The sequence below is a fragment of the Chiloscyllium plagiosum genome, unplaced genomic scaffold (assembly GCF_037043375.1).
Source record: "Chiloscyllium plagiosum isolate Xiang-an unplaced genomic scaffold, Cpla_swu_hap1 HiC_scaffold_4, whole genome shotgun sequence".
Lineage (NCBI taxonomy): Eukaryota > Metazoa > Chordata > Chondrichthyes > Orectolobiformes > Hemiscylliidae > Chiloscyllium > Chiloscyllium plagiosum.
Window position 1 is genome coordinate 85673377 of NW_028270142.1, and position 26425 is coordinate 85699801.

A 26425-nucleotide genomic window follows, 5' to 3' on the forward strand; every position below is an offset into this window, starting at 1 on the left:
GTTTTAACTGAAGTTTAGAAAAGTGAGGGTGATTTGAATGTATCAGGCCCTGAATGATCTTGACAAGGTGGACATTTTTCTTCTTGAGAGTGAGTCCAGTACTGTTTTAAAATTAGGAATTACACCTGAAAGGACCAAAATGCAGAGGATCTTTTTCTCTCATAATGTATGTGAACTTGGAGATCTCTGCCTCAGAAGGCAGTGGAGACAGGGCCATTGACTGTTCTTAGGATGGACATGGATAGATTCTTGTTAGGCAGGGACTACAAGGATTATTGGGGATAAACAGGAATGTGAAAACTGAACCACAACTTTAGGTCAGTCATGATTTTAGTGAATAGCTGTGCATATATGAGGGGCTGAATGGTCTAACTCTGCTCCTATTTTATTTGTTTGAAAGTGTATTTACAAGCACTTACAGACTGGGGTCTCAGGGGAAGTATGGGTCCGCATTAGGCAGAGGCGTAGTTTAGATGGAGGAAGACCAGGGAAAATGAAGAAGATAAAAGAAGACTGGGGAACATTTTCCAAATACTTTGGCTATTAAGCAGAATATTGCTTTGTCAAGCTGCAGAGATCAACACACACTGTACCATCTGTGTGTTTGTTTGTAGAGTTAGTAAACTGCTCTCAAAAGGCACAGGTTGTGAATATATTTAAACTACTGCCTCTTAACTCACCAAAAGAACGACCTTAAAATCACTTGAGAAGTCTTGACTGACTATTATGGGTAAACTGTGCTTCCTGAATCTTAAAATCTGACATAGCTGCATAATTTTCTCCCATGCTGCAATGAACAGGAAAATTGAGATTAAGGTGAGCAAAGTAGACAAAATGATTTCCAAAAAAATTGGAGATTACAGTTAAAGAACTGTAATCACTGTTTCAGAACATGTCTGTGAGCACAAGCATTTGCAAAAGCTGGTCATAAGTTTGGCAATTTCACTCTTTAAAGGCTTTTGAATATGTTAGTCTCACTGAATAATGGTTCCTTGCTGCACTCTCGCCTTGTTGACCCATGAGCTGTTAAAGCCCACATTCTGGGTTAATGCTTAAATTAACTGGGGAATTGAATGTATTAACTACTCACTGGTAGCTCATCGTTCTTCTGCAAACTTGCTTGAGTTAAGCCAAGAAGTTGACAGGATCATGTTGAGTTGCTAAAAAGATTTCATTTTTTGTGATTTAAACCCCACCCACAATTGAACCTGCTTTCTGCAGCAAGATTTGGATCTCTCACCCTCAGCAGTTCAAATTCAGCCCAATGCATTATTTGTAGATCACAGTATTCCAAATGGTCTATTTTCTGCTTTGTTGATCTGTTCTGTCAGCTTCAAACATTCCGACCCAGGCACACACAGCAATATTTAGCCTATATTCACAAAGTCCTCTAAACTTCCTACCAGGAAGTGTTGGCATTTTGTGCTCAACAGTAATTGATTTCATTCATTCAAGACTTTTCCCCAGGGGAGAAACGGCTGTCATGAGGGATTATAATTTTAAGGTGATTGGAGGTAGGTATAGGGGAGACGTCAGAGGTAGGTTCTTTATGCAGAGAGTGGTGGGTGCATGAAATGCAGTGCCAGCGGTTGTAGTAGAGTCAGAGGCTTGAAAGACATTTAAGCGAGTGCTGGCAGTAAATTGAGGGGTGTGGAGGTTAGGTTGATCTTAGATTAAAACAAATGCTCTGCACAACGTTGTGTACTGTGCTGTAGTGTTCTATGATCTGCATTCCAAATTATTCATTAAGTCATCATAAATATTGATCTACTGAAAGTAGTGATTCTGAACAAAAGTACAGTGCTTAAACCACATTAATTGCAAATATTTACTTGTCGTCAATGGTGTTCAATTGAAATCACTGGCAATGAGCTGAGGAGGTAGTGAAGATGATGCAAAAATACCAAAGCAGTTCCTCAGTCTAGATGTGATCAGAGATGACACTGAGAGATCACAAAGTTCAGACATTTTTCTAAGACACAGCTTCAGTGACATGGAGTGTGTGATGTATTAAGAGAGACAAATTTATCCAGCGATCATTTTCAAAAAATCTTTAGTGATGTGATCTTCACCGACAAGGTCAACATTTGTTGCCCATCCCTAGTTGCCCTTGACCTTTTGGGCATTAGAAAAGGCAGTTAAGAGTCAACAATATTGCTGTCATCTGGAGTCACATGTAGACGAGACCAGGTAATGATGGCAGATTTCTTTCCCTGTGGCAAGTGAATCAGATGGGCTTTTACAACAATTGATGGCAGTTTCTTGGCACCTCAGACTAGCTATCAATTCAAGGCTTCATGAATGGAATTTCTGAATGTTTCCCTCTTCTTTATCCTCTCCTACTTCTTAGACACTCTTGTCCTTATCCTCAATATACCCAACTCTCTCCAACTGCTGTCCATTGCTGTCTCTCTCCTGTCACACTCCCGATACCCTCTCCCTCCCTGATATGCCCTGCTCTCCCCATCCTCCACTCAGTTTAAATGCCAGTTGGAATGGGTAATTAAGTGGAGGCTTGTTCCTCTCCTGTCCACACCCTATGTGCGACCCATTTAATGCTGAGGAATGGAGGCAATGACAGGTAATTTGGTTTTGGACAGGAAGCTGGTAATAATTTGCGGAGAAACAGACAGTTCGTTGAGGAGAGAGTTTACAGGGAGAGAGTTGGTAAGGGATATAGTTCTGAGGGGAGAAAGTTCATAGGAGAAATTTTGAGGCAATTTAAGACTTTGAGTGGGCAAAGATTCTAAGGAAGCAGGAGAATTTGCAGCGAGAGTTCACAGGGGTGCGAGCTTGTGGGGATAAAGCCCACAGGATTGGAAGGATGAAGGAAGCTCTTGAGGAAATGTTTTGAAAATGTGGTAGGATTCATTTATTGTTATTTATACTATAATCTGTAGGAAAATGCTGCAGGGTGGAGTTTGAAAGAGTTCCTGAAGGGAAATAGTTCAAGGCAGGGGCTGAGAAGAGAGGGATTCAAGCAAAGAAGAAGTGATGCAACAGTATGGGACCTGAACTTGGGGGAGATTGGTTTCTCAAGGAGGGGCTGGGACTGAAGGTCTTGAGTCTGCATGGAAGATCGTTATATGAAGGTCTCAAGATAGAGGAATGAGGGATATAGTACTCTGTGCCCTTGGGGGATGGTATCTGCACTCCAGAGATGTGGGAGTGAGGAAGTGTAGTCTCACCCCTCAGGACTGTGGGTGTTACAGGGTAGATGAGGGACATAGGCTCATGCCAGTTTATTCCCAATAGGCCTGGAGGAGTCAGCATGAGAGTTGTGACACTGTGGGCTATGCTGACTCTTGCTAACAAGCCGTTGCGCTGCTTATTGTAGTTGACAAGCTATAGGTGTTGGGATGATCCAGGTCTTCTTTGTTGCCTTGGGTCACATCGGTCCACAATGCCAGGGCTTCAATGGTCACGTATTTGAGAACAGTGTCCATGTAGATGAAGAATGTTAGGAAGGGAATTTAAGGTTTTGACTCAGTGACAGTGAGATTGCAGGATATAGTTACCCTCCAGTTTTGGACTCCCCCACCCCAGGGAAAAGACCTTGGCTATTCACCTTATTCATGTCCCTCATGATTTTATAAACCTCTAAAAGGTCACCTCTCAGCTTACAACTCTCCATGGAAAAAAGTCTCAGCGTATTCAGACTTCCCATATAACTCAAACCCTCCAGTCCCCACAAGTTTAACAATATCCTTCCCACAGAAGGGCGACCCAAATTGTACACAGTATTCTAAAACTGGCCTCACTATACTTACAATATGTCATCACAACTCCTATACTCAATGTTCTGACCAATGAAGATAAGCATCCAAAATACGTTTTCCACCACCCTGTCTATCTAACTGCGACACCACCTCATCCCTAGGCCTCTTTGTTCGGCAACATTCCCAGGGCCCTACCATTAACTGTACAAGTCCTGCCCTGGTTTGCCTTATCAAAGTGCAACTTCGCATGTTTTATCTAAATTAAACTCTATCTGCCATCCTTAGTCCATTGGCCCATCTGATCAAAGACCCGCTATACTCTGCTCTTTACTGTCCACTGCACCACCTATTTTGGTGTTATCTGCCATCTTACTAATTAAACCTTCTATATTCACATCCAAGTCATTTATATAAATAATGAAAAGCAGTGGATTCAGCACCGATCCTTGTGGCACACCACTGGTCTCCAGTCTGAAAAACAAACCTCTACTACCACCCTCTGTCTTCTATCTCCAATCTAATGTTGTATCTAATTTCTTCCTTACTAATTTAAAGCTTGATGCTATGAACACTATTCTCAATATGCTACCAAATTTTTACTTGACCCTTTCATTTTCCAAGATTATAGCATATATTAGCTCCTTCCCCATTGGGCACACATTTCAGAAATTTTTCTCTTTCTCTGTCCTTAAATCAATCCTGGCCCAATCAATATTAAGTTAGTTAAAGACTTCTGCTACTAACTTGTAGTTTTTGCACACCTTAGCAATTCTTTTGCAAATTTGCTCCTCTATCTCCTTCCCACTATTTGGTGGCTTATAAAATACACCAAGTAGCACAATGGCTTTTTTTTTCACTTAATCCCAATGAAATAAGAATCTGTCTTTGACTTCTCAAAGATATTCTCTCTGGAACAAAGCAAATATGTAGAATTCCCACTGGAATGTTGATTACAGCTTTTTTCAGTAAAGTTATTAGCTATTTGCTTGAAAGGAATATTAAAAACTGTATAGAGATAAATATGCAATTTTGTGTTTTAGTTTGAATCAATTGGTAACATTTTTGGCTTCTAAACTACAGCCTCGTACTGAAGGTTTGGGTCTTCAATACTTTCAGGGTCCACGTTGAGACTCTAGTGTAGTGCTCAGGGAGTGATAATATTCAGAACAGGTGTTTTTCAGAAAACAGTAAACTGTGGTAAAATTTTAAGAGATTAATTTAAGAATCCCATGGAAGTATTTACAAGCAGCGTATAGTTCTCACCCTACTCAATTGAGCATCAATTATTTATACTAAAAGTTGTGCATCTCTTTGACTGTGACTCTTCAACAGACATATATGTGCAGTTTGTTTTTGGGACACCATTTGTGAAAAATGGCTACAGCATTTGTCAGCAGCCACTGCAGTTCATAACCAATTTCCACTTTAACATGATAAAATAATGTTATAAGTGTGACAGCTAAGTGTGGAGCACATTGTTTCTACAGTCCTGGAAACACACAATATCAATTGAGGAATGCTTCAAGAAAAATATCAATTAAATCTTTTCTTTATGAAATGTGATGAACTAATTACTTGTTTTTACTGTAATATTTCAGAGAGATTTTGAATAATTTACATTTCCATTTACAAATATTACAAAGGATTGTTTGTGTCTGTGATGCAACAGATTAAACCAGTCTACAGAATTGGTCAACACGATAACATTTTCCTCCATTCTTATTTCACATGCTAATTATACCTGAGCTCACATACTTTACGTGGAGAAAATCTTAATCAACATACCTAAACAAGAGATTTGAAATTCACTCAGTATGCTTGGAAAAAAAAAACGATCTAACAAAAATAAAGTATCAACTGCGGTCTAGGAGGAGAAACATAACCGAAGTGGTCCAACATCTGAAAAGGTCACAGTTACAAATGTAATTGACTGATACATGGCAAAAAAAAAAGGAAAAGTAATTAAAAGAAAAAGACTACAATATTATACATGGAGTGAAGATTGCAACTGCATTAAGCTTACCTGTTTCAGTGCTTTTTTAGTATGTTGTTGAGTAGAAGACAAGACTTTGTTTTGCGTGACTGTAGTTGAAACACTTGTGCTAGTTGGAGAAGAATTGTCATCGGGCATAAGTTTGGGGTCTGGACACACTGGAAAAAAATATTAAAGATTGTAAGATCACTAAGTATATGGAATACACACTGGGACTTCTCACCATTGAAGGCCTTAAATAAGTATCCCCTTATTCCAGCTTAATGCCCTCTTATCCTCCAACTTTCAGGTGAAGCAGTGATTTATTAGTATTCTTTCAATGTAGTTTACAGTATCCACTGACAAGAATGCAGTCTCCTTTATATTGGTGAGGTCAAACATGGACTGGGTAACTGTTTGGCAGAACACCACTGCAGAGTTCATAAGAATGATCATAATCTTCCAGTTGTTTACCATCTCAATAAACCATGCTAATATTTCTATTGTGGGCCTGCTGTGTGTTCCCATTAAGGTTAACCCATGCTGTACGAACAATACTTCATTTTTTGTTAAGTAGACCTAACCCTATTGCAATTAGTACTTACAAGAGCCTATCCATGAAAAATTAAAATAGCTTTAAAACATCAAGGATACAAATAAGTTAAGTAAATAGGCTAAAACTTGGTTCTACACTTTGGCAGGAAGAATAGAAGTGCTGAATATTATTTAAATGGAGAAAAGATCGCAGAAATTTACAGCAAATAGAAGTTTGGGAGTCCTTCTGTGTAAATCACAAACAAATCTAGCATACAATTTCATTGGGTAAGAGGGAAGCCAAATGGAATGCTAGCCTTTATTTCAAAAGGAATGGTGTATCAAAATAGATAGACCTTTCTGAAACTACACAAGGCACCAATCAGATCTCCTCGGTAAAAACAATGACTGCAGATGCTGGAAACCAGATTCTGAAGTAGAGTGGTGCTGGAAAAGCACAGCAGTTCAGGCATCATCTGAGGAGCAGTAGAATCGATGTTTCGGGCAAAAGCCCTTCATCAGGAATACCCTGAGGGAATATCCTATCAAGGGAACTTGACAGGGGAGGTGCAGAGAAGTTGATTCCCCTTGTGGGAGAGCCTAAGATCAGAGGATATTATCTCCGATTAAGGGGGGCACTCATTTAAAACAGAAACGAAAAAGAATTCTTCTCTAACAGTGTAGTGAGTCTGTGGAATTATTTACTACCGAAGGCTTTAGCACCCGGGATAGTTATATATATTCAAAGCTGAGATAGATTCTTAATCAGTAAGGGAATCAAGACTTAGAAGGAGAAGAAAGTGGAGTTCAGGATTATAAAATCAGCCATGGTCTCATTCAATGGTCAAATAGGCTTGATGGGCTCAATGGTCTGCTTCTCCTGCTATGGCTTATTGTCCTATCTCTCAATATAGGGTCCCTGACCAATACTTTCACTTTTGAGAAAATTAGTGTTTGCTGACTCCAGCAACTGTGGGCAAATACGCATTCTGTGCTCACCTGGGAACAGGCATGTACCCAGTACCTGACACAACATGTCACCACATAGAATTTGTGTGTGACGTCATGAACAAATGCAGAACTGCACATGTGCAGGGAAGCACATGCCATTTTAACCTGGGAATTAGTCGTGGAGTGAAGGGATGCCGGACAGTGGGTATTCCCCGAGTGAGAAGGGAAGAAGCTGGAGTTGGGGTGAGCTGTGCAAAGAGCCCTCAGGACAAAGGGGAGGCTGGGATGACAGGGGGTTAAAGGGGTGTTAAGAGGGCTGAGGTGCCAAGAAGCCTGCTCTTCCTCTGTCTCTCTTGTGTGTTCCCCACGGCTCTCCTCCTTGCCGCCCCTCTATCCCTGTCCCAACTCCAGTCTCAAACACACAAACTCTGGTCTCAAAGTCAAAGGACAATGTATGAAATAATAATAATATTTTACATAGAAAAGATTGCTTGTCTTATTGCTTCCTGACATTACTTCTCAGACACAAATAACACCTTGGACTATTTTTTAAGAGTTGCTAATTGTCTAGGTACAAGCTTGCCATCGCCAGATTGTACTTGGAAGAACACTTTAATGTGTCTATGGTATGATTATCCAGTAATCTTGAATTAAAGGCTCAGTTTTTTTGGGGGGACCCAGGTATCCCACCCCCTTCATAGGACATGCATCAACAAAATAAGCAATGTTACTATGTGGCAACAAATGTTAGTCTGCAATACACAATAATTTTGGCAGCATAGGAACATTGTACAGTAGAACATTTACTCCAGGTTGGTAAATCTTGATGAAGTTCATTAACTGCAAATGTAGAAAAACTTGCATCAATACTTTCCTTTTCCAGTCCACTCTGTCTCAGTCTATTTTATAGTTAGAATATATCTGGTGAGGCTAATGAGCATCTGTGGTTATTCAGTCAGTGACTATTATTAACTAACTGTGCAGAGGTCAATCTCTGCAGATTAGAAAGCTACTCAAAAAAAACTTTAAAAATAATTTGAATAATTTCGAGATTTAGAGATATAAAGCGGTGATTCATCACTGGATTAAAAGCTGCTAGAACAGCATGAACTTTTCTAAATTATTCAGTCAGCATAGTGATACAGAAATGCACTGTAGTACAATTAGTAATGTTGATTGAATCATTCAAAATATCCACTTTATGCAATTTTTAACAATATCTATATTGAATTAACTCCACTATGATTAAAGCCACACATAGAAAGGTTTTAAATATTGTACAAACATTATAGAGCAATTCTGACTCCAGCAGTGTCAGAATTTGTAGGATACTATTTTGTTAAAGGGTGAGGTAAATAAATTATGTGTCAAATATTTCTCTTTTCCATTTTTCCCCTACTGAAGAATAGATCCCAAGATAAAGCAAGAATAAAGACAACCATCTTTCAATATCACTTTGTACCTGATGACCAAGTGCACTACAACAGTCAACATAATTTATAGAAGGTTATTTGGCCTTGCGAGCCCACCATTCAAGACTATCATAATTGATCTTATACTTCAACTCCAATCTTCCACAATAGCTCCATACCTCTTAATTCCTGTTTTACACAATCACTCATTAACTTCTGACTTGAACATATGTGTAAAGACTGCGTATCTATAGCACTCATAATTTCAAAGATTCACAAACTCTTGAATAAAGAAATTTCTCCTCATCTCATTTCAATAGAATGATCTTGTCATGCCCATGTAATTATGCCTGCACATCTAAAAGAAATTGAAAGCTAATTTTTAAAGGTAGAACGGAAAATAGATAATTTACCTAGATACGAGATAGAGTTAAATGAGTCAAGTGATCTTCCCATTGTCTGCAAACATACATGAAACTGCCCAAAGCTTGAAGTAACCTGTTTCTATGGTGAGGACATTAAAATGAAAAAGCTCTCTCCTGCAACATCTATTATTATTTAAGAGCTGAATAAAACTGATATACAATGGTGTATAGACTTAGTTGCTGCAGAACTGAACTTCCTCTCATCCAAATCAAAATCCTAAGTAACTGAGGACCAAACACTTACACTCATCTATCTACCCAACTGAAAAATGTCAAATTTGGTTCTACTCACATTAACCAATCCTAAATCCATTCAAAATCGTAAATTCTATTCCTACTGAACCTAATTTAGTGTAATAACATCTTATGTGCCACTTTTCAAATGGAAACTCAATATAATAAGCAGTCAAATTATTTATTTTTGCCTTGTATACTTTTATGCACTTCATTCCTTTGTTTGGGAAGTGCTCTACTATAGACTGAACCATTTGCATGTGTGCAGGAGAAGACTTGGTCATTAATGAAGGACATAGTGTGTGGAGAAAGGGATAGAACCACGAGGTGGGGGCACCATTACGAGTGCTCCCATTGCCACTAGCCTTTACTCCATCTTCATCTCAGGGCCCACATGTACTCCCTGTTAACCATGACCAGGAGAACTTGACTGCACCAAGGCTGTGCTCTGATCATGATGCACAAGCTGACAGTAAGAATGTTTTTGGTGTGAACCAGCATGCACTAGGTGGCCTGCCATGCCCAACTCTCTCTGAGGTCGATCCCTCTTTCAATGAGGGTGGTCATCAGCAGAAGTGCCTTAGAAATTATGACACTCGTGCAAATGTTGGGCTCCTCCATTTTCAATGCAAAGGTGTACCATGCTCTGGAAATGGTGTTAGATGGATATATATTTCATGTTGCTTCTCCACAAGTAAACTTTTGGGGAATAACATTCTCCCTTGCCAACGTACAATATCTACTTCCAATCAAAGTGAGCTTGAAGTGATCAGCATTCTCCATTACAGATTCTCCACGATTGTTCCTGTCTTAACAAGCTGCTTCTGCCTACATGTGACGCAGACTCACCATATGCCAGCCCACCTAGCTAGGAAACCAAACCCACTGGGTTACATGTGTCTGCACTGGTGGAGGTTGCACAAGATTTATGTGATTGCATGCTTAATATGCTGGTACTCCTCTGAGGGCACTTCGGACCCCTCTCACATCACTTTTAGTGGCACCATCAAGGCACCTGTGGACAATGAGAGACATGGGTTAGACCTGAAAGTGGGTGAAAGAGGGTTCCAAGTTCCCACAGATCATGATATTTAATGTATTGATGACATAGATTCAAACTGAGAAACAATTAAATACCAGTAGCAGTATTTAATGCTGTTGCCAGATTTTTGGGAAATCACATCTCTCCATTAGCAATAGTGAATTTACAGTTGCCAACTTGTTGATCTCCAGAGCTTCTTCCTCTATTAATGTTAAGGTGGCCACACATCTACCTCCTGGTTCTCTGTTTCTGCCTAGAACTGTGCCATCTCTTGTCTGGCACTGGCTAAAGGCAGAGAGTTACGACAGTGATTGATTGTTCGATTGCAAAGAGCGCACAGCTATAGGTCAGTTAACTTAACATCTGTCATATGAAAATTGCTATAATTCATTATCACAGGTTACTGCTGGATATTTAGAAAAAGGTTGTTGGATCAGGTAGGGTCAGCAGAGTTTTCTGAAATGGAGGTCACTTTTTAAGAAAGTAACAGGCAAAAGAAAATCTGTAGATATGGTGTGCTTAGATTTTCGAAAACAATTTGGTAAAGTGCTATTTACATGTTAACTGTGCAAGATAAGAACATGGGGTAGCAGGTAATATATTATTGAGGATAAGGGATTGGTTAGGACAAATGAGTCTTTTTTAGGTAGGCATGCTGTAACAAGTGGAGTGTCAGAGGGATCGATAGGCCTTATTTAAAATCTGTAATTAAATAACTTGGACAAAGAGTCTGCAACATAAGACAGTGAAGAAAATAAGTTGTCAAGAGGAGATAGTCTGCAAAGTGATAAGGCAAGTTAAGTGGGTCAGCAAATTTTTGTAGTTTGAGTGTAATATAAGAAAATGTGAATTTATCCACTTTGTGATGAAGAAAAATAGTACATTATTTAAATGGAGATTGAAAAAGTTGGCACTATGTATATCCCATGGATCACCAAAAATTAACTTGCAGATTTGGAAGGCAAATGATATGTTGAGGTTTATTGCAAATGGAATGGAATTCAGGAATAAGGAAATTTTACTGCAGCTCCATAGGGTGTCATTAAGATCACGCCTGGGGTACTGCATACATCTTTGGTCTATTATTTAAAAAGGTATATAATTGTGTGGGAAGCAGTTCAGTGAAAGTTCAGTTGACTCATTCTTGGAAAGAAGGGATTTTATTGTTACAACAAATTCTGGGGGAGTGAATAAATACATCTCTTTTCACTCTTGAGATTGGTATAATAGCATCTGAATTTTTTCCAATTAAATATGTAGTTGACCATTTGTTAAACTATGCAGAAGCAAGCCAGTCAGATCTCTTGTGTTAACCAAAATTAAGGACTTTGTTTTACTGGAAATATTAACAAAAGGCAAAACACGTCCCTAATCCTGCAACATACACATACACAAGCACATATCCAAGCAAATAAACAGAGCATGTGGGTGATGGTTGCGGGATGGTGTGGTGGTTAGAATTGGAAAAATGTTAATGTCCGTAATTTAATAGATTACATGATCCAATGTTTATCCTGAGCAGTTTCACCTGAGCTAGATGTTCTCCTGCTGACAGTGCCTCTTACACTGTAATTAGTCCTTTTTCCACAGTGAGGACTATAGCACTTGAAGTTCTTTTTATTGTAAATATTCCATTTATAAGATTTATTCAAGCTTGTAACAAAGATGGCGTGTGAACTTGCAAACAAAACTATTGAAAGATGCTGTTATTCCACTCTGCAGCCTTTTTGTTTCTGCCTTTCTGTGTTAGTCTGCAAATTATTCTGGTCTGTTAAACTTTACTGTTAAACTTCATTGTTTAAAGGCCAGCTTTTGTGGTCTTTTACAGTAAGTTTCTATGTTCTCTTCAATCATATTGCCATATTCTATTTTTCTCCTCTTGATTAAACATCTTGTCCGCGGAATTCAGAAATGATCCTCGGCCTCATGCTTGCTATTTTTTCTGGTAATTCTATATGTCTCCTCTTTGGATCTAATACTATCTCTAATTTCTTTTGAATGTCATGGTTGAACCATCTTTCTGCTTTTACCTTTGTGCCAGACAGGAATAAATAATTGTTGTAACTCACACACATGTTCTTTTAAATGTGAACTATTGCCTAAGCACCGGCAACCCTTTTTGAATGTTCCTCAGACCATCCCAGCCAATTTATGCCTCATACCTTCATAGTTCCTTTTATTTAGATTCAAGGCCTTAGTTTCAGACGCAACTACTTCACTCTCCAAATTAATGAAAAACATCTATCATATTGAGGTTGTTGTTGCCCAAGGGACTCCACACTGTTGGTTAATTCTTTCTCATTACACAGTGCCCAGCCTAGAACAGCCTTCACTGGGAAAGGAATTCCATAGATTTACAACCGTGTGGGTGAAGAAATTCCACCTCAATTCAGTCCTAAATCTGCCCCCCCCTAATTTTGAGGCAATGTCCTCTTGTCCTAGTTTCACCTGCCTATTTTCTCTATTCCTTTCATAATTTTATGTTTCTATAAGATCCCCCCTCATTCTTCTAAATTCCAATGAACATAATCCCAGTCTCAACAGTCTCTCCTCATAAGCGAACCCCTTCAACTCTAGAATCAGCCTAGTGAACCTCCTGAGTACTCCCTCGAGTGCCAGTACCTCCTATCTCAGGTAAGGAGAACAAAATTGCACACAGTACTCCAGGTGTGGCCTCACCAGCGCCCTGTACAGCTGCAACATAACCTCTCTGCTTTTAAACTTAATCCCTTGAGCAATGAAGGACAAAATTCCATTTGCCTACCTAATTACCTGTTGAATCTGCATATTCCTGCGGACCAACCTTCTGTGATTCATGCACAAGGACATCCAGGTCCTTCTGCATAGCAGCATGCTGCAAATTTTAACCATTCAAGTAATAATCCTTTTTACTCTTACTCCTAGCAAAATGGATGACTTTGCATTTATTAACATTGTATTCCATCTGCCAGACCTTTGCCCACTCACTTAAAGTATCTATGTTCTTCTGCAAAGTTTCACAGTCCTCTGCACACTTTGCTTTGCCACTAATCTTAGTGTCAGCTGCAAACTTTGACACACTACATGTGATCCTCAACTCCAAATCATCTCTATAAATTGTGAATAATTGCAGTCCCAATACTGATCCCTGAGGCACACCACTAGTTACTGATTGTTAACCAGAGTAGCATAAATTTATCCCCACTTTTTGCTTCCTTTTCGTCAATCAATCCTTTATCCATGTTAATACTTTACCTGCAGCACCATGCATCTTTATCTTATGCAGTAGCCTCTTGTGCGGCAACTTGTTGAAGGCCTTTTGGAAATCTAGGTACACCACATCCACTGGGTCCTCATTGTCCACCCTGCTTGTAATGTCTTCATAGAATTCCAATAGATTCATTGGGATTGACTTGCCTTTCATGAATCCATGCTGCGTCTGCCCAACAGGACAATTTCAATCTAGATGCCTTGCTATTTCTTCCTTGATAATAGACTCAAGCGTCTTCCCCCCTACAGAAGTTAAGCTAACCGGTCAATAATTCCCCATCTTTTGTCTACCTCCCTTTTCAAAGAGTGGTGTCACATTTGCTATTTTTTAATCTGCTGGAACTGCCCCAGAGTCCAGCGACTTTTGGAAAATTACCATAAAAATAGCATTTGCTATTTCTCCCATCATCTCTTTTAGTACCTTGGGATGCATTCCATCAGGGCCAAGAGACTTGTCTATCCTTAGGTCCATTAGCTTGCCCAACACCACCTCTTCTGTAATAATGATTGTTTCCATGTCCTCACCTCCCTTCATCTCTTTGTCAACTTCTGGCATATTATTAGTGTCCTGCTCTGTGAAGACGGACACAAAATACCTTTTCAATGCCTCAGCCATTTCAACATATCTCTAAAGGACCAACGATTCTTATATATTTCTTTTCTCCATCAATAAAGATTCTGCATCATAACTTTCTGAGCCAGTATCCTTCCTCACTATAGCATTGATTAATCCTTTACTAACAATGCTACCCAACTTCCTTTCCAATTTTTGTCTGTCGCTGTTCAATAATGGGATTACCCTTGAATGTTTAATTCACATCCTTGGTAACCCCGCAGCCATGTCTCTGAAATTGTAACAATATCATTATGGTTAAATCTATTTGTGCTGTAAATTCATCTACCTTATTGTGAATTCTCTGTGAATTAAGACATATAGTATCATAGAGTCACGGAGATGTACAGCACGGAAACAGATCCTTCAGTCGAACTCATCCATGCCGACCAGATATCCCAACACAATCTAGTCACACCTGCCAGCACCTGGCCCATATCCCTCCAAAGTCTTCCTATGCATATGCCTATCCAGATACCTTTAAAATGTTGCAATTGTAATAACCTCCACCACTTCCTCTGGCAGCTCATTCCATAAATGTACCACCCCTTAGGTACCTTTTAAATCTTTCTCCTCTCACCCTAAATCTATGCCCTCCAGTTCTGGATTCCCCCACCCCAGGGAAAAGATTTTGTCTATTTATCCTATCCATGTCCCTGATGATTTGACAAACCTCTATAAAATCACCAGTCAGCCTTTGACTCTCCAGGGAAAACCATGCCAACCTATTGAACCTCTCCCTCTAGCTCAAACCCTGCAACCCTGGCAACATTCTTGTAAATCTTTTCTGAACCCTTTCAAGTTTCGCAACATTCTTTCGATAGGAAGGAGACCAGAATTGCACACAATATTCCAAACGTGGCCTAACCAATATCCTGTACAGCCGCATCATGACCTCCCAACTCCTGTACTCAGTACTCTGACCAATAAAAGAAAGCATACCAAATGCCTTCTTCACTATCCTATCTACCTGCAACTCTACTTTCAAGGAGCTATGAACCTGCACTCCAAGGTCTCTTTGTTCAGCAACACTCCCTAGGACCTTACCATTAAGTGTATAAGTCCTGCTAAGATTTGCTTTCCCAAAATGCAGCACGTCACATTTATCTAAATTAAAATCCATCTGCCTCTCCTCAGCCCATTGGCCCATCTGATCAAGATCCCATTGTAATCTGAGGTAACCTTCTTCACTGTCCACTACACCTCCAATTTTGGTGTCATCTGCAAACTTACTAACTATACCTTTTATGCTCACAGCCAAATCATTTATCTAAATGACGAAAAGTCGTGGACCCAGCACCCGATTCTTGTGGTACTCCACTGGTCACAGGCCTCCAGTTTGAAAAACAATCCTCCACCACCACCCTCTGTCTTCTACCTTCGAGCTGGTTCTGTGTCCAAATAGCTAGTTCTCCCTGTATGCCATGAGATCTAACCGTGTTAACTAGTCTCCCACGGGAAACCTTGTCGAATGCCTTACTGAAGTCCATGTAGATTATGTCCACTGCTCTACCCTCATCAATTCTCTTTGTTACTTCTTCAAAAAAACTCAATCAATGTGAGACATGGTTTCCCACACACAAAGCCATGTTGACTATCCCTGATCAGTTCTTGTCTTTCCAAATATGTATACATTCTGTCCCTCAGGATTCCCTTCAACAACTTGACAGCACTGATGTCAGGCTCACTGGTCTATAGTTCCCTGATTCGTCCTTACCACCTTTCTTAAACAGTGGCACCATGTTAGCCAACCTCCAGTCTTCTGGCACCTCACCTGTGACTATTGATGATACAAATATCTCCGCAAGGGGCCCAGGAGTCACCTTCCTGGCTTCCCACAGAGTTCTAGGGTACACCTGATCAGGTCCTGGGGATTTATTCACTTTTATGTGTTTCAAGACATCCAGCACTTCATCCTCTGTAATATGGACATTTTTCAAGATAGCACCATCAATTTCCCTACATTTCCCTATCATCCATGTCTTTTTCCATAGTAAACACTGATGGAAAATACTCATTTAGTACCTCCCCCATCTCCTGGGGCTCCAAACAAAGGTTGCCTTGCTGATCTTTGAGGGGGCCCTATTTTCTCCCTGGTTACCCTTTTGTCCTTAATGTATTTGTAAAAGCCATTTGGATTCTCCTTAACTCTATTTGTCAAAGCTATTTCATGTTCCCTTTTTGCCCTCCTGATTTCCCTCTTAAGTACACTTCAATTGTTTTACACTCTTCTAAGGATTCATTTGATCTAACTTGTCTATACCTGACCATGCTTTCTTCTTTTTCTTAACCAAACCCTCAATTTCTTTAGTCATCCAGCATTCCCTATACCTACTAGCCTTTCCTTTCACACTAACAGGAATATACTGTCTCTGAACTCTTTTTTTTAACCTTTTCGATATCTTAAATCTATTTGCACTATATTTGTTTCTCAACCTTTGATTTTTTCTGCTTTCCACTTTCACTTCTTACCTTTTTGTCTTTTGATTTTATCCTTGGTTCTCTCTTTTCTGCCTTCTCTGGTCAGCATCCCATTCCCCTGCCACTTGAGACAGTAAATCCTTCCTGACAGCACTAGCAAATATCCCTATCCTGCCCAGATGCAACCAATCCTGGTCCCAATGTCCCAGGAATCCAAATCCCTCCTGCAATTACCAGCTGTGAGATCCTTTTTCTAAAATGTACATCCTAACTTCCTATATTCTGTTTATACAATCTCTTTTTTCCCCAATGCTATTTGTATACCAGTATCACTGGACTTTCACCCTCCTCCTTCAAAATGCCCTGTAACCACTGTAAGACATCCTTGACACTGGCACCAGGAGGTAACATATATCCCAGAGCGTCTTTTGTGGCTGCAGAAACACTTGTCTGTTTTCTTTATTATTAAAACCCCATGGCACTATACCTCTGCACTTCTTCTACCTCCCCTTGTATGTACCAGAGCCACGCATGGTGCCATGGTACTTCCACTGCTATCCCACAAGAAGGCACTCCCCACCATGAATCCAAAATGGTATATACATTAGGGAGGGTGATGGCCACAGGCGTGTCTTGCACTACCTGCCTTCCTCTACTCTACCTGATAATTGCCGATCCTTTTTCTGCTTGTTTAGTCTTTGCCTGAGTTGTGACCAACTCAACAAATGTGTTGTTCCCGACAATTTCAGCATCTCAGATCCTTCACAGTGCAGAAAGTGTGTCCAGCTACAGCTCAGAAATGTCATTGGCCAGTAGTTGTAGCTGGACACACTGTCTGCACAGATGGCCACCAGGGACAGTAGAAATGTCCACGACTCCCCACATAGTGCAGGACGGGCATATGATGGATTTGAACGCTGCTACCATGACTTCTCTTTGGATCAAGAATATTAATTATGCTAAGGACCTTGTTTCATTCCAAAAACTTGCACAGCAATGTAAAGTTCTTGCCTTAAGTCTTTGAAGACCATATTTAAGTCACAAATTTACTTCCCTTACATTATCATTATTACCTTATTCGATCGGTTTAACTTCCTTGGTTAAAATAAAGTATAATTACTTGTTTAAAAAATGCGCTTTTCTAATTTATAGTGATTTGTAGACAATCCCTAAAAATAGTTTCTTACCAAATTGTGAAGTTGATGTTTTCCTTGATGTCATGCTTTTTTTTTTCCACTCTCTTACTCAGCACGAGTAGATCCCTCACAGGCCCTGCTGCCTCTTCAGCTCCCAAAGTAAGAGGTGTGGGCCTCAAGCCTTGATCTTGATTTATGTTTGCCTGCTCTGCACAGCCCCTTCAGAATTCCTGCTGTTTCTCTGACTTGTTAGGTAACTTTCCAAAATGTTAATACTTGAGCCAATAAATTTACAGGTTTTGTGTGATGTCACTTTTTTTAATTTCAAAAATATACTTTATTCATAAAATACTTTAATGGTCTGTACAGTTGGACATGCCATACATATGTAAACATTCCATTTGTTTGCATACCGAAAACAGAGTAATCATTCCTAATTACAGGTCTGTACGATTACATTTTTAGCTGAGGCGTCAGCAGAGCCCAAATGACTGCGCGGGCCCCCTGTTCTTCTTTAGGCAGGCAGATGTTACACGGTGGTCTTTCCCCACCGCGCCTTGGCGGCAGCTGCCCCAAGCTTCAGCATGTTCATCAACACATAGTCCTGGACCTTGGAATGTGCCAGTCTGCAACACTCAGTCGGGGTCAACTCCTTCAGCTGGAAGATCAAAAGGTTTTGGACCGCCCAGAGAGCGTCCTTCACCGAGTTGATGATCCTCCAGGCACAGTTGATGTTTGTCTCGGTGTGCGTCCCGGGGAACAGGCCGTAGAGCACGGAGTCCCGCGTCACGGCTCTGCTTGGGACGAACCCTGACAAACACCACTGCATTCCTCTCCAGATTTCTTCTGCGTAGGCACATTCCAGAAGGAGGTGTGTGACAGTCTCCTCCCACCCGCAGCCGATTCGAGGGCAGCGTGTGGTGCGGCTGAGAGTCCGGGCATGCATAAAGGATCTCACAGGCAGAGCCCTTCTCACCACCAGCCAAGCCATCACTTTTGGTGGATTTTTTTTAACAGTAAGATGCAAATACAAGGTATTATTGTGAACATCACTGTGATGTTCATTGCACCACACTCCTCCCAGGCTGCTTCTCTGTTATGCTGATTCCAGGACACACTTCCCAGACTGCTTCACCATGATGCTGACTGCAGGATGCTCTTCCCAGACTGTTTAATTGCAAACTGACAATTTTCATGGAGCCAGACCAGCTTGTTAAAGCGCTTATGGTTTATGACACCTCAGAGTTATTGTGAACCGTGATCTGCATGAGTAAACACTTTGAATGTCTGTGCCCTTCAACACAATCCCTTCAGCCACCATATGTCAGGTTACATCCTTAAAACATTCCCTTATGGTTGTTAATACCTCCATGTCAAATTATGTCGCCATGCCCTTTTCTTCATATGCTAATTCACATACTATATAATGTATTGAAGCAATAAGTACATTGTCCTTTTTAATCATCTTTGTGCGATGTTAGCATTGCTGGCTGGCCAGCATTTATTGCCTATCCCTAGTTGCCCTTAAAAAGATGGTGGTGAGCTGCCTTATTGAACTGCGGCAGTCCACCTACAGTGAGTTGACCCACAATGCCATTAGCGTGGGAATTCAAGGATTCTGACCTAGGAACAGTGTTATATTTCCAAGTCAGGATGGTGAGTGGCTTGGAGGGGAACTTGCAGGTGATGGTGTTCCCATATATCTGCTGCCCTTGCCCTTCTAGATGGAAATGGCCATGAGTTTGGAAGGTGCTGTCTGAGGATCTTTGCTGAATTTTTGCTGTGCATCTTGTAGATAGCACACACTGCTATTACTGAGTTGGTGGTGGAGGGACTGGATGCTTGAGGATGTAGTGCCAATCAAGCTGACTGCTATGTCCTGGATGGTGTCAAGTTTTGTGAATGTTGTTGGATCTTCACCCATCCAGACAAATGGGGAGTATTCCATCACACTCCTGACTTGTGCCTTGTAAATGATGGACAGACTTTGGGGAGTCAGGAAGTGACTCGCCACAATATTCCTATCCTCTGACTTGCTCTTATAGCCACAGTGTTTAAGTAGCAGAACCAGGTGAGGTTCTGGTCATTATGGACTGCTTCAGTATCTGAGGAGTCACAAATAGTGCCAAACATGATGCAATCATAGGCAAGCATCCCCACTTTTGACCTTATGGTGGAAGGAAGGCATTGATGAAGCAGTTGAAGATGGTTGAATCTAGGACACTACCCTGAGGAACTCCTGCAAGATGCCCTAGAGCAGAGGTGACTGGCCCCTAACAACCCCAACCATCTTCCTATGTGCAAGGTATGATTCCAAGCAACAGAGAGTTTACCTCTTGATACCCATTGATTCTAGTTTTATGGGTTCCTTGATGCCATACTTACTCAAATGCAGCCTTGATGTCAATGACTTTCACTCTCACCTCACCCATGGAATTTAGCTGTTTTGTCCATGTTTGAACCAAGACTGTATTGAGAGCAGGAGCTGAGTGGCCATGGTGGAACCCAAATTGGGCATCACTGAGCAGGTTATTACTGAGCATGCGAAACTTGATAGAACTGCTGAAGACACTTTCCATCACTTTACTGATAATCGAGAGTAGACTGATGGAGGTAAATGCTGGATTGCTGGATTTGTCCTGCTTTTTAAGTACAGGACATATCTGGGCAATTTTCAACATTGTTGGGTAGACACCAGTGTTGCAATTGCACTGAAAGTGCTTGGCTCGAGGAGTGCCAATTTCTGGAGCACAAGCCTTCAGTACTATTGCCAGACTGTTGTCACGGCCCATAGCCTTTGCAGTATCCAGAGCCTCCAACTGTTTCTTGACATCATATGGAGTGAATTGAATTGAATGAAGTCTGGTATGTGTAATGCTGGGGATCACTGGAGGAGGCCAAGGTAGTTTATACACTCAGCTCTTCAGCCTGAACAGTGCTCATACAGAATCATAGACAGTCATAGAGTCCTACAGCATGGAGACAGGCTTTTCGGCCCAAACTGCTCCATGCTGACCAAATATGTCCATCCATGCTAACCCCATTTCCCTGCACTTGGCCCATATCCCTCCAATCCTTTCCTATCCATGTATTTGTGCAAAAGCCTTTTAAATGTTATTAATGTACCCACCTCAACTACTTTCGCTGGCAGCTCATTCCATATGCGTACCACCCTTTGTATAAAAAGGTTTCCCCTCAGGTTCCCTTTTATTCTTTCCCCTCTAACCTTAAACTGATGCCCTCTAGTCCTCGATTCCCCAACCCTGGGAAAAAGACTGAATGCATTCACCCTACCCATACCTCTCATGATCTTATGCACCTCTTTAAGATCTCCCCTCAGTTTCCTACTCTCTCAAGAAAAAGGTCCTAGCTTATCGAACCTCTCTCTATAACTCAGAACATTGAGTCTGGTCAACATCCTTATAAATTTCTTCTGCACTCTTTCCAGTTTAATAACATCCTTCCTATGTTGTGGTTCTGTTCACCGAGCTGGGAATTTGTGTTGCAGACGTTTCGTCCCCTGTCTAGGTGACATCCTCAATGCTTGGGAGCCTCCTGTGAAGCGCTTCTGTGATCTTTCCTCCGCCATTTGTAGTGGTTTGAATCTGCTGCTTCCGGTTGTCAGTTCCAGCTGTCCGTTGCAATGGTCGGTATATTGGGTCCAGGTTGATGTGCTTATTGATTGAATCTGTGGATGAGTGCCATGCCTCTAGGAATTCCCTGCTGTTCTCTGTTTGGCTTGTCCTATAATAGTAGTGTTGTCCCAGTCGAATTCATGTTGCTTGTCATCTGCGTGTGTGGCTACTAAGGATAGCTGGTTGTGTCGTTTCGTGGCTAGTTGGTGTTCATGGATGCGGATCGTTAGCTGTCTTCCTGTTTGTCCTATGTAGTGTTTTGTGCAGTCCTTGCATGGGATTTTGTACACTACATTGGTTTTGCTCATGCTGGGTATCGGGTCCTTCGTTCTGGTGAGTTGTTGTCTGAGAGTGGCTGTTGGTTTGTGTGCTGTTATGAGTCCTAGTGGTCGCAGTAGTCTGGCTGTCAGTTCGGAAATGCTCTTGATGTATGGTAGTGTGGCTATCAACAGATGCCTAAGGGAAAGACAACGGAACGAGGACATGCCGCAACCCAAAGGACTAGCCACACTACCATACATCAGGAACATTTCCGAACTGACAGCCAGACTACTGCGACCACTAGGACTCATAACAGCACACTGCAGCAACAATATGCATTGGGAATATTTGGGATCCAAACGCATTTGACTTGATGAGAATTGCTGAGGGAATTGAAGATCCCAATCAGCAATTCCTTGGAATTTGGAACCTTCTGGAAAATGTCCATTAAATTCGGAGAATGTGGAGGGTTCCGACTCACTTAAGCATAAGAGTTACCCAAGGAATGTGAGAGAATTAAAACTAATCTACCTCGAATAGTGGCTTGGAACAGAACTTTCATAAAATCATTGTACTGAAATTTATGAATGTTGATTTCTTTTTACTTTGGTATTTTGCATGCAAATTTTGCTAATCTGTGCAAAACAAAAAGCTTTGACAAAACGTGTATTTTTTCAGCAATTCTGGCTAACTAATAAACTGAATTAACTCTCAAATGACACCCACAACTATACCAGCTCTGATGCCGACCTGATCTGATGCTTCCCCATCCTCCAACCTGTGCTAAACCAGTCACTGACCCAACACATACCTATCCCCCACCAAAACAAACACTCGTAACAACTCAACCTGATACACCTCACCTAACCTGAACATCCCCCAATCTAATACCCAACCTATCCTAAGCACTCATTCACTTACCTGACATTCTACTATCTGGCACCCTATTCCACTCACCCAACAAGAACCCTAACCACATCCCCTATCTCCCCTATGCACTTAAATTCTTACTCTTTTATGGTTGCTTGTTGAATGTCTACTGAATATTTAACCTGAAAAGTGCTACAAAGGAGGACATGGTGTCTATGAAAATCTTCTTGCTGCCAGGTTTGATGATTCATACAGTTTAATAACAGGGCATCCCTGTCTAAGTGTCTCCAGTGCAGAAGCCATCCTGACTGATAACTTGGACAACGTGTACCTGAACTCTTTACCGATTATATAACATTTTCACTTTGGTTCCTTCCATAAACCCATAAATATTACAGTATTCCTCAATTAGCTCAACAGGTTTCTTGTCTATAGACAGGCAAAAAGTTTGAGTCACAATCTGATCATAAGGTCGGAGAACAGCTGAAGAGCAAATGGTGGGTGTTGGAGGTTGAGGCCAGTCAACATCAGTCAGCGAGGTTGTTTTCAATGAGAAGGGACTCCAGAACCAGGGGCCACAGTTTAAGGGTACAGGGTAGGCCATTTAGGACTGAGATGAGGAAAAATTGCTTCACCAGAGTGGTGAGCCTTGCCATAGAATGCAGTTGAAATGAAAACATTGAAGGCTTTCAGGAAGGAGTAAGATACATTTCTTAGGACTAACGGGTTAAAAGGATATGGAGAAAAAGCAGGAATAGGATACTGAGTTACATGATCAGTCATGAACATATTGAATGGCAGAGCAGGCTTGAAGGGCTGAATGACCTACTTCCTGCTGCTGTTTTCTATATTGATGAAGCGGAATGGTTGGGAAATTAAACATTGTGGATTTTTTAGAAGATATGATTGGTGGGCTGGTAGAGGTACTTCTTTCATAGATACTGCCCTTCCTACTTTGATCTGCTAGATTTTCCTGATTGCTTGTAAACCTTGCTTACAGAAACTAAAAATAATGCATTACTTAAAATAAAATGATGCATCTTCTGTAAAATATTTTATTGATGGACTAACCCTTTACCTAAGTGTTAATTACATGTTATTTGACTCATCTTCAACAAACTTGAAGTGGGTAGATTGGAGGTAGGTTGGAGTTGTGTTTTCATTTTATGAATCTTTGCCCCACCTAAATCTCCACTTTTAAAACTCTTCTCTTTGACCAAGCTATCAGTCACTTCAACCCTTTCTACAATTTGGCATCTGTTTTTCTTACATCTATTTGTGAAGTGCCTTGGGATACCTTTTAGATTAACAGTACTTCATACCGTAAATGAATGTTGCTATTGAAAGAAAAACTATCACAGTCTTTATAGTTCAATCAATCAATCAATATACCCCAGGGCTTTCTTTATTAATCCTGAAATCTGACTCAAATATTGAAAAATAGATCCAGACAAATACAATAAAACTCACTATATCAAGTGTTTATCTTGTGAAATGATTGTATCATATAAATTATGTAAAAGCTATATTCCAAAATTTAAATTGTTAATGAATAATGGCAGCAGGTGAAACATTTACTTTAACATTCTGAAATATATTCAACAGATTACTGCCTGCAATGGTATACTGACTAAATGGCACAGAACGTGTTGCTAGATGCAGTCCATAAGAGCATTTAACAGTAGGGTGAATATACTAGACAGACCTACTGTGTCTTATTCATTGTCTCTAAATTGCATCTGACAAATGTCAAAAGCCTACCTTCTCAATTTGCAAACTATCACAGCACCATATCCAAAATTACTGAAAACTCCACATACCTCCATTTTCCTCTCCATTACTGTTGTTTGTCTCAGCCATTTCACAGCTGTCTAAATCTGATTCGCCCTCCAAATCAATGACCCCCTCTGCTGACATTACCAATTCATTTTTCTGTAGATAAGAAAATCAGTTAAGCAGTGGTCACATATTCTTTTTACAAAGCATTTTAATATAAAATAACATAACAATCATGTTTGGTTTGAGCAGTAGGCAGCTTGACAACCTTAAACCTTGATGTATATCTTGTTAAGGCTTGCTGCGCATACAAAATATGTGGGTTATTTTTGACATATATCTTTATGAGTACACCGAACTGTGATAAGTTTATTAGTATCAACTCACAACAATAACTTACATCTTCAATTCCAGTTAGTAACATCAATAACTAGACTACAAAGAGAAATATAAATCTTTCTGTATTAATAAGGCTGAACAGTTTCAATAATTTTGCAGATATCAATACATTCTATGTTCTAGATAAAAGCTAAAATACAGTAATTATCTTCCCAGAAATTAATTTTCAAAAGTGAAATATTTGTATCATTTTTCACAATAATAATTATGACTTGCACTATACCAACTGGGGAATTCAGATGGGCACAGAGAGGGTTGATATTGCACTACCACATTCAGCTTCAGAAATCTTAGGGAATCAATAATTGACTGCAGGCTTATTTTTTGTTGGAGACTTTATTCTGCATTTCGAGCCAACTGCAGTGCAATGCCAGTTTACTTCATTTGGTAGCACTCTTGCCTCTGAATCAATAAATTATGGTTCCAGCTGGAATATAAGACTTGAGCACATAGATTATCTTGACATTTTAGTTTAGTACATTTCTCTAAGCAGCATGCCTTGGGACACTTGCAATGTTAAAGAGGCAATGCAAGTTGTTATTGATTGCTGCATTATTAAAAACGATATACATCAGAAACTGTGACTGTCCATTCAACTGACATTATAAATCTAGATGTACAGAGAGTTCTCCTGGTATACTGGAGTCTTGTACTTCAAATAAATATACTGTTTATGAAGTATTTTGATATGTCAGAGTTGAAATGACATGATGCACATGTAGGTTTTCCTCCAGAAAATGACTGGTTTTGCTTGAAAATTCACCATTTCTGCTGCTTCACCAATATGAGCAACTAAGTGATACACAATTGCTTGTCCATATGAGAACATCCTCAATTGAGTTTGATCTCAGTCAAGATTTAATCTATAAAACTGATAGCATATATCATATGCTATATCTTCATATATACTGAAAAAAATTGAAGGCCAATAGATTGCTAATTAAAAAATGAATTGAATTTATATTTGATTTTGAAGACATAACAATAACATTATGGATTTTAAGATTACTTAAGTTAATAATCTATTCAAAACAGATTGGAAGGAATAAAGTCTCCGTGACAATGTGATGTAATAAAACGTAGTTATTCTTTTTAGTTACAACAAAACTAAAAGTAATATGTCTTTTGTCTCCAATGAAACTTGAATACCTCTGTGTTTTATCATTTTTAGTTGAATGACATACAAACCAACAGTTTCCTATGTATTAGTGATATTAAAACAATAGAAATGCAACAAATCTTACATATTTACTTACTTTAAGAGCATAAAGACCCATCTTTCCTGGAATTCGACAGAAAGCTCCATCTTCCACACGAGCATTGGTATGTAGCATGGCGTTAAGGCAAGCCAGAGGAGACGTTCCACTGATTTGAGAGACAAATGCATAAATAAACGTGCGAGCCCTTCTCACACAATATTCACTTTCCACTTGGACTTTGTGCAAATGCCTCCAACCTTGACCAGCATTAACATTACAATAGCAGACATGAAGTGCAAATTTTAACATTGATCATTTGTAAAATCGGCCATAAGGCATCAAAACAAACAAAATCCAAATTAAATCACAACCAAGTTGTCAATCTAAAACATATGCAGTCATTGAAGACTAAAGACAAATCAAAATATGTATTGTAACACACACAGCAGAAATCTAAGAAACCATCCTTGTGTTTGAAAATGCCAGAATGATCAAAGGGGAAAGTTCAAGAGTATCAGTATTCAATGAAATAAAAGAAAATGCATTAGAATGACCTGGAAGTGGAGGCGGGGGAAGC

At 40.1% G+C, this 26425-nt stretch overlaps 1 protein-coding gene across 1 annotated transcript in view; it reads right to left on the minus strand.

Annotated features, from left to right (window-relative positions):
- Window positions 1-26010, minus strand: part of LOC122549068 (putative Polycomb group protein ASXL3) — a 227608-nt gene extending 201598 nt beyond the window's left edge. Inside the window, exons 1-3 of the mRNA XM_043688272.2 lie at window positions 25906-26010; window positions 24295-24406; window positions 5743-5870 (exon numbers count right to left, since the gene is read on the minus strand). Of these exons, the coding sequence (XP_043544207.2) occupies window positions 5743-5870; window positions 24295-24406; window positions 25906-25983 (318 nt within the window). The 5' untranslated portion in view covers window positions 25984-26010. The remainder of the gene's footprint in view (window positions 1-5742; window positions 5871-24294; window positions 24407-25905) is intronic.
- Between the last annotated feature and the right edge of the window lie 415 nt (window positions 26011-26425).